At 34.9% G+C, this 7,877-nt stretch overlaps 1 protein-coding gene across 1 annotated transcript; it reads right to left on the bottom strand.

Moving 5' to 3' along the window:
- Positions 1-864: 864 nt before the first annotated feature.
- LOC116888162 (teneurin-1-like) lies at positions 865-5,348 on the bottom strand. The gene is made up of 3 exons (XM_032889485.1): positions 5,139-5,348; positions 2,953-2,976; positions 865-1,073 (listed from the first exon to the last, which is right to left on the bottom strand). Exons 1-3 carry the CDS (start codon positions 5,311-5,313, stop codon positions 865-867), a joined length of 408 nt encoding a protein of 135 aa, XP_032745376.1. The 5' UTR covers positions 5,314-5,348.
- Between the last annotated feature and the right edge of the window lie 2,529 nt (positions 5,349-7,877).

The raw sequence follows: 7,877 nt of genomic DNA, 5'->3' as shown, positions 1-7,877 counted from the left end.
TGTGTGTGTGTGTGTGTGTGTGTGTGTGTGTGTGTGTGTGTGTGTGTGTGTGTGTTTATGGGCATGTACGGAGGACCAAAGCTGACATTGGATGTCTGTCTTGATTATTCTCCAGTTTATTTATTGAGACAGAGTCTCTCACCTGACCCAGAGCCTACCACTTCAGGCTAGTTTAGCAAGGGAGATTGTGTTAGAGATACCATATATTTTTCTCTCCAGTGCTGGGAGGGCTCAGTCAATAGACCATGGAAGAAAATTTTACAACCAAGTGAATGCCTAAGCCCAAACTGTTTTCTTATATATTTAAGCTTTTTATTCGAATGGAAATTATAACAAATGTAAGTATCTCACAAATACAGTAAATCGGCCTCATATTTAATAATATACTTCCAAGATACTGTAATAAGAAAAGGATTTTGTTGCCAATTTTATGTTTTCTTGCCTAGAAAGTATGCAAAAGTTAGGCCAAACTGACTCACCACAGTGGGTTTGTCAGATGCTAAAGTAGTTTGCACTATGCACAAATGAAACATTTTATTTGTTCTCAGTTATTTAGAGCTCCCTCTTGTGTTGCTACCTCCTAGTAACAATGACTTTCAGAGGACACTGCGATTTCTGATAAACTTTTGTATTTAAGAGCTGAACATGATGTTTTGTTTATTAGTTTTTGAGACACAACATCAATACCTATTTATGGGTTACAATTAAATGAGATATAATACATGCAAAATATTCGGAGTATTGCACAAGATATTAAGTAAATAATATCTTGAAAATATTACTGAAATTAAAACTAGTACAACCCCATACACCTCAATATTATTGATACTTAAGATTCTTAATTTTTGCCCTTGGCAAGGCTGGTTAAAACTGTGCTCCAGGCACACCTATTGCTCTCTTACATGCACGTTTTGTAAATAACTCACCTCCATCATTGTCCAAGTTGTCGCCGCAAAGCATTTCCATGACAATGTTGCAGCCTGTTCCACTCCAACCAACCTGACACACACAGTGCCAACCATTTTGATCCAGGGTACATCGTCCATTTCCAAAGCAGAGCCCTGGACAGCCATCTGAAAAGACAGCAGAGGGTAACAATCACAGAGCCACCAGAATGGGATTGGCCAACAATGATGTATCTGCCCACAGGGAAGAATTTAATCATCTGGGCTCTGTTCAGACGAGGTGCTGAATAAATGCAAGAGGAGCTTGCTTACTTGCAACACCTTCCCAGGGAACTTGTTATCCCTGACTTTGCAGTGTTTTTCCTTAGAGAGCCAATTAAGTGTTATTAATGCTAACCTCAATTCCCAACCTCTGGTTCAGATAGGAGGAAAACTGTGGTAGGGACAAGAAATATTTTCTGTTTCTTTTTGAAAAACCTATCTCATTTCTCCCAAAACTGGATAGATAATGCTGTATCTAGTTATGGTCAAGAAGTTGAAGAAAGACAACAGTTTCTATGAAGAGAAACTTTCTTCAACGACTTCTAACTTGTGATGTTTTTCCCTTTGTATTCTAGTGCTTCAGGACATAGGCATGTTGGTTTATAATTCAGACCACACCACTGTGTATTTGCTTATTCCTTAGAAAAGTGCTCTGCTTGATTTGCACCTATTCAGCTTTTCAAGATTATTACTGATCTGAGGGCTAAGCATTGAGAATTTCACTGCCGTGATATCTCTTGCAAAACCCAGCATATTATTGTGTCAATAATAATAATAATAATAATAATAATAATAATAATAATAATAATAAAGTATTTAGAAAATGCTTATTGGATTAAAAGATGGCATACATGGAGTTCCAGGATTTTAGAGAAGAACTGGGAAATATACTCAAGATAAAATATAGATTTTAAATAGCTTTTAGCTAATTAATAATGCACCAAGTTCAAACAATCATACTTCTTTAGAATTTAGCTTTGTTTTTTTTAGTACCTCCTAAAAATGTTTATTACTCTTTCTACCAGTAGTTCAGAGGTAGGAACTATCAAAAGGAAACTGCATGTTCTAACTGATCATGGCCAGATATATGGATACAATGATGATGATTATAACGATGATGCTGATGATACTATTAATAATAATAATCCATCTTGAGTATTTTCCCAATAGTCATACTAGACCAGACTTGGTTTTTACTAAGGGTAGTTCAATCAACAGTATTTTCAATGTATACCTTCAAAAGAAAATTTCAGAAGGATAAATATAAACTTAAATGTTAGAATATCATAGAATTAACCACATCTTATTTCCAAACGTCTTTCAAGGAAATAAACTTTAAAAAAGTAGATGGCTTACAGAAAGAATGATAAGTTTTATGAGTATCATATCTCCAAGTCATGGCATAGAATGATTATACATGGACTTGAAAAAGAAATTTCTCTACTTGTATTCTTGTAGGTACTCAATGGAGAAAAAAAACGGTGATTTGGATTACAAAAACACTACATATTTGACAGAAAATCCATTGTTGTCTCTGTCAAAAGCAAATCCCTGGAGGGACAGAGGTTAAGGTACTTAGAAAGACATAAGAATTTTATTCATGGACAAAGAGATATATTGCTTTGAAGAATACTTCATCCGTCTACTTCAACCAAGTATACTTAGTAATTGTCTGTAGATGTGTGTGTGTGTGTGTGTGTGTGTGTGCATGTGAAACTTTACTGCAGAATTTTCAACAAAGAACAAAGAGTCCTTGTAATTACTAGTCCATTTTATACTGTAGCAATGGTGACTTGGATGTTAAGAAAACAAGTTATTTTCTAGTCTCATTAGAATAAACACAGCAGCAGTACATTGAAATAAAATTGCCCAAAGTAAAAATCAGAGAGAAACCAACCAAGCAACCAAATGCAACCAAGCAACTTCAACTAAAACACTACCTTTGTTCTCCCACATGCACAGTTTTTTTGAAAAGATTCTATCTGTCCTTAAGAAAAAGTCTTACCTCGAACAGCATCTAAGTAGTGAGCTAAAAGGGAGAAAAAGAGTGATGAATGAATTTCTTGAGCACCAAAATTATACAACATATACGAAAGGTTTATTATCTGTTGTGTAGAAGGAGAACAGCAAAACTATGAGTTGTTTAAATGCCTGAAGCTCAAAAATTGGTACACTGGCCTGTGTATTTTGTGAATAATATTTCATGTAGGGACGTTATTAATGTCTTTTCTGCAAGAAACCCTATTAGGCTTCCTTAAAAGTGTCTGTTCACTAAATGTATAAAAAGTGCATCTTTATATTTCGCTGATCACTTCTATATGTAAAGCCATATCTTCTTATTGAGGATCTTTAGAAGAGAGAGTTCTGGAGCAAACATTTGGTAATCCATCACAGTATTTAAATTTCTCATGTAGAAGGCAATAATTCTTACTCTATTGCAGAGTAATTATTTAAGTCGCATCTGAATCAACCGTCACCACCTTTTAACGATTCTTAAATAATCTCACAGTCATAGAACAAGACTTACTATACGTGTAGTAGACTAGTCTATATTATGCATTGCTTTGGAAGATTCAAACCATTGTAACAAAAGAATATCACCTACAAGAGAAAGTCATAGTACAGTCTACTGGGAGAAAAAAAACTGAAAATGAATTGTATATCATAATGCTTACTCAAGGCTGGCTCACGTTCAGGAGTAGTTGGCCAACACAAATCACATTTTTGTGTGCACTTTGATTTATATATTTTTGGTTTGGTTTGGTTTTCTTTTAAAGGAAAAAACATAAATTGGGTGGAGGAGGGGTGAAATATTTTTTCTGTAGCTGGGAGGGAAAAATATGCTAAAATATCAATATAGAAACCAACGCTAAAACAAAAAGCAAATTACAAAACAAAAAGTCCTCCTGCCTTTACATTGGTGCACCTTTTCTTTCTAGTTGTAGAAATGCCAATGGAACACTCATGACCCATTTCCCTGATAGAACAATGAACTGTACAACGTATTTATTCCATTGCACATTTCAATGGGTAATTTTGAATATGACTCACACAGTCTATAATTAGCTGGAAGAGAGAGTCTCAATAAAGATCAAGTTGGCCTATCAGGCATGTCTGGAAGATTATTGGGATTATATTATTGGAGACGGAAGATTAGTCTGTTGTGCATTCCCCATGCAGGATGCTGAACTGTAAAGGAAGGAGAAAGTGATCTGAGCACAAGCATGGACTTTTACTGTGCTCTGTTTCTGATTGCGAGTGTGGAATGCCTAACTCTCTTTAGCTCCCAATAGTGTGACTACTTTACTATGATAGCTTGGAATCTGGAACTGTGAGCTAAAATAGACTCTTTCTAACCTGAGTTGATTTTGTAGAGGTATTTTATCACAGAAATCATAATAAATACAATTAAGACAAAGTATAAGAAACCTTTGTGGCAGATATGTACACAAATAGAAGGCTTTGGTTTGTTTGAAAAGGAAACTATTTTACAATAGAAATCTTTAATTATGAGTAATCTCTTTTATATTGTGAATACCACATGATATGATAATTATTACATAGGTGACACCTGCCTACAGAATGTTCTGTCTGGCTGTGTGCTTTGAAAATTCGGGAAATTGATGACAAGGTTGTGAGAAGGTGAAGATGCTTCAATACAAACTCTGTACTACACTGAAAAAGATAGACACCAACACAGATGCTCATTGATAATAATACGCCAGGATTTCTTTTTTCACATACGTTAAAGACAACTTAACTTTATATTAAAATGGGCTCTTAAAGTAGTCCCATTTAATGAAATTGCCTGTAGATGCTTTCAACTGAAATAACCTATACTTTTCAAAAGGAAAAATGGACAGTGAATGTTACTATCAACAAAAGCACTTGTCCTGTTAACTAATGACACTTTATTTCAATGTATCATCTTTCATTTGAGTAACTCAAAGTGCTTGAAAGCAGAAAAATATAAAGAACACTGAGGTGATGAGAACAGAAATGATGGAAGAAATCAGTACAATGCCCTCAAAGAAGAAACCTCTCAGTTCACAAAAATTTGTAGCTAATATTTCTCTTTCCCTTCTCCAATTCAAATTATATTATGAAGAGCCTGTCCACTGACTCACTTGAATTCTCTTAAACTTCTTCTATTATCCCAATTAACTTTAATAAAAGTATGCTGAGACTTACCAATTGTGCAGTGGTCGCCCTCCCATCCAGGGCTACACTCACATTTTCCGTCTCTGCACTGACCATGCTCAGCACAGTGAGAGTGACAGGAACGTTCCTCACAGGTTGGTCCTACCCAACCTTCTTCACATTGGCATATTCCCCTTGAGCAGACTCCATGGCTACCACACTCCATGGTACAGAGCTCTGTAGAAATTTAAAAAAGGGATATTAACACATTTAGTTAAAGCCAACACCCATTCCTTCCTGGAGTCATCAGAATTAACAAACATTAACCTACACTGATGATTTAAGTGAAATGTTTATGAATATTTAAAGATATATAAAGGGAACATCATGTATATTTCTTGTGTAAAACAGACATGAAACTTTGCAAAGATAGTAGTTAAGACTTCACAAAATAAAGTTTATAGCAAACAGATTTTAAATCCATAGAATAATAATGTCATTAAGACTTCAAAGGCAAGTGTTATGTCCAACAATTGTTTCGGAGGATGCCTTAAAAATTCATTAGGACACATGGACAGACCCATGGCTCCAGCTGCATACATAGCAGAGGACAGCCGTTTTGGGCACCAATGGGAGGAGAAGCCCTTGGTCCTGCCAAAGCTCGATGACCCAGTGTAGGGGAATTGAAACTGGGAAACTAGGAAAGGGGAAACATTTGAAATGTGAATAAAAATATCCAATAAAAATTTTTAAAAGATTATTAGGATCACACATAACATTGAGTTATTTTCGGATACTATATAGATTCACAGTAGATGATGACACTGTAAAATAGTGTTCTAAGCTTACTTCGGAAGATAATATTGGAAAGAAACGAACATAATAAAATTCATAATACACAAAAGGCAAGGTTTCCAATGACAGCAAACAAATAGTTTATCTGATCACACAATCAATATTTGCATTTATTTTAAGCACATGAAATGAGTCCTGGTTGATTAAAGTACACAGCCTTCTTATCCTGAAATGTTATTCAATGTTTAGCCAATATAATGATGGTCTGTCCTGGCTTTGCCAAAGGTGCCTGCTTTGTCTCCTTGACTTTTTGACGAGAATTGTTGAATGTTAATAAAATCCTGACAGTAGATAAACCAAAATCAAACTTGGCACAGTCCTTTCTTATCTAATTTCTCTCACTAGAAGAGAAGGGATAAAAGCTTTCTGAAGGAATCCAATATGTTTGGTGTTTAATGGTCATATATCCTTGAAATGGAAAAAGGGTATTCTGGAAGTTGAGTCATCATTTTCGTAGTCTAAAATTTGAAATGAAATGCCATGTTAAGAGTGATTTGGTTACAATAGTATTAATAAACTCTATAGATATGAAAATGATTCTTCGGGATGTGACAATATCTTTATGATAAAGCAATATCTGCAGAATTTATTAGATCTGAATTGATTTGCTTGCTAATTTATTTTTGTGTTTTGTGTGTATGTGCTGCATGTATGTTCACATGTATGTGGCTGCACATGTAGAGGTATATATACATATGTGTGTGCCTATGTGTGGAGGCCAGAGTTTGACGTCAAGTGTCTTCCTTGATGGCTGTCTATTTTCTTCAAAGAGGAAGAGTCCATTGCTGAACCTACAGTTTACCTATTTGGCAACTGTAGCTATCTATCTACCTTACCCCAGGGATCCCGTCTCTGACTCCACAGTGCTGGAATTACAGGTGGGCCAGCATACCTACCCTTCTTTATTAAAGATAGGAATTCTACTCCTCACTCTTGTGGAGCAAGCTATTTGTCCACTGAAACATCTTCCAAACCTCTGACTTTTTCAGGCTTGGGATTGGTGGAAAGTAGGGGATTTGAAATATGAAACAATAACTGATGAAACAATAACTCTTAATATCTTTGAACAATTTATCAGTATTCTCTATGTGACTTGTGTTACTTATATACCAGAAGGAATAACATGTACGTATCAAATGGCTAGTGGACTGATTTGATATATATTTTAGAGTTATAAGTAACAGGACTTTCTCAAGTTTGGATGTGATAAATAGAACAAAGGGTAAATTAATAAAAACAATAATAAATTAATGGATAATGATACTGTTTAGGAAATGGCAAAAGCTAGGGGAATCACAATTAGAACACCAAAAATATTATCTTTATGATTTGTATACTGAGTCATGTGAAAAATCAGTTAATTACTAGAATATGTATGTGGGATGGGCCAAAAGATCATCTTTCTGATATGTATAGTGAATCAAGTGAAAAATCGGTTAATTACTAGAATATGTGTGTGGGAGAGGCTAGGTCTGGAGATATAATTTGACAGTCATTATATAGGTAATGGAGATCATTGTACTGCTCCCAAAAGATATACAATAGCAGCAACTCTGAAATGTTCACTGTAGGCTGTTATGAAATAGACAGAATTTATAATTTTTCTAGTAAAATATCATACAAAATATCAAGAAGAAAAGGAGGCACCATTGAAGGATACTGAGAAGGCAATGAGTTTTAGGAAGAAATCTAATCAAATTATGGATGAACTAAAGCTCAAAAAGAAATAACGTTTTAACACAATCAAACAGTTGAAGGAATTAAAAATGGAAATAGAAGCAATCAAGAAAGAACACATGGAAACAACCCTGGATATAGAAAACCAAAAGAAGAGACAAGGAGCTGTAGATACAAGCATCACCAACAGAATACAAGAGATGGAAGAGAGAATCTCAGGAGCAGAAGATTCCATAGAAATCATTGACTCAACTGTCA

This window comes from Rattus rattus, chromosome X (genome assembly GCF_011064425.1).
Source record: "Rattus rattus isolate New Zealand chromosome X, Rrattus_CSIRO_v1, whole genome shotgun sequence".
Taxonomy (NCBI): Eukaryota; Metazoa; Chordata; class Mammalia; order Rodentia; family Muridae; genus Rattus; species Rattus rattus.
The sequence above is the reverse complement of the archived record's forward strand: the minus strand, read 5'-3'. Positions and strand labels throughout refer to the sequence as shown.

Bases quoted from the DNA above. Each gene is read 5' to 3' on its own strand.
- LOC116888162 (XM_032889485.1), bottom strand. From the start codon at position 5,313: ATGGAGTGTGGTAGCCATGGAGTCTGCTCAAGGGGAATATGCCAATGT. The intron at 2,977-5,138 runs GTAAGTCTCAGC...TCTCCCTTTTAG, and splicing joins GGGCGACCACTGCACAATTG to CTCACTACTTAGATGCTGTT. The intron at 1,074-2,952 runs GTAAGACTTTTT...CTGTCTTTTCAG, and splicing joins CTACTTAGATGCTGTTCGAG to ATGGCTGTCCAGGGCTCTGC.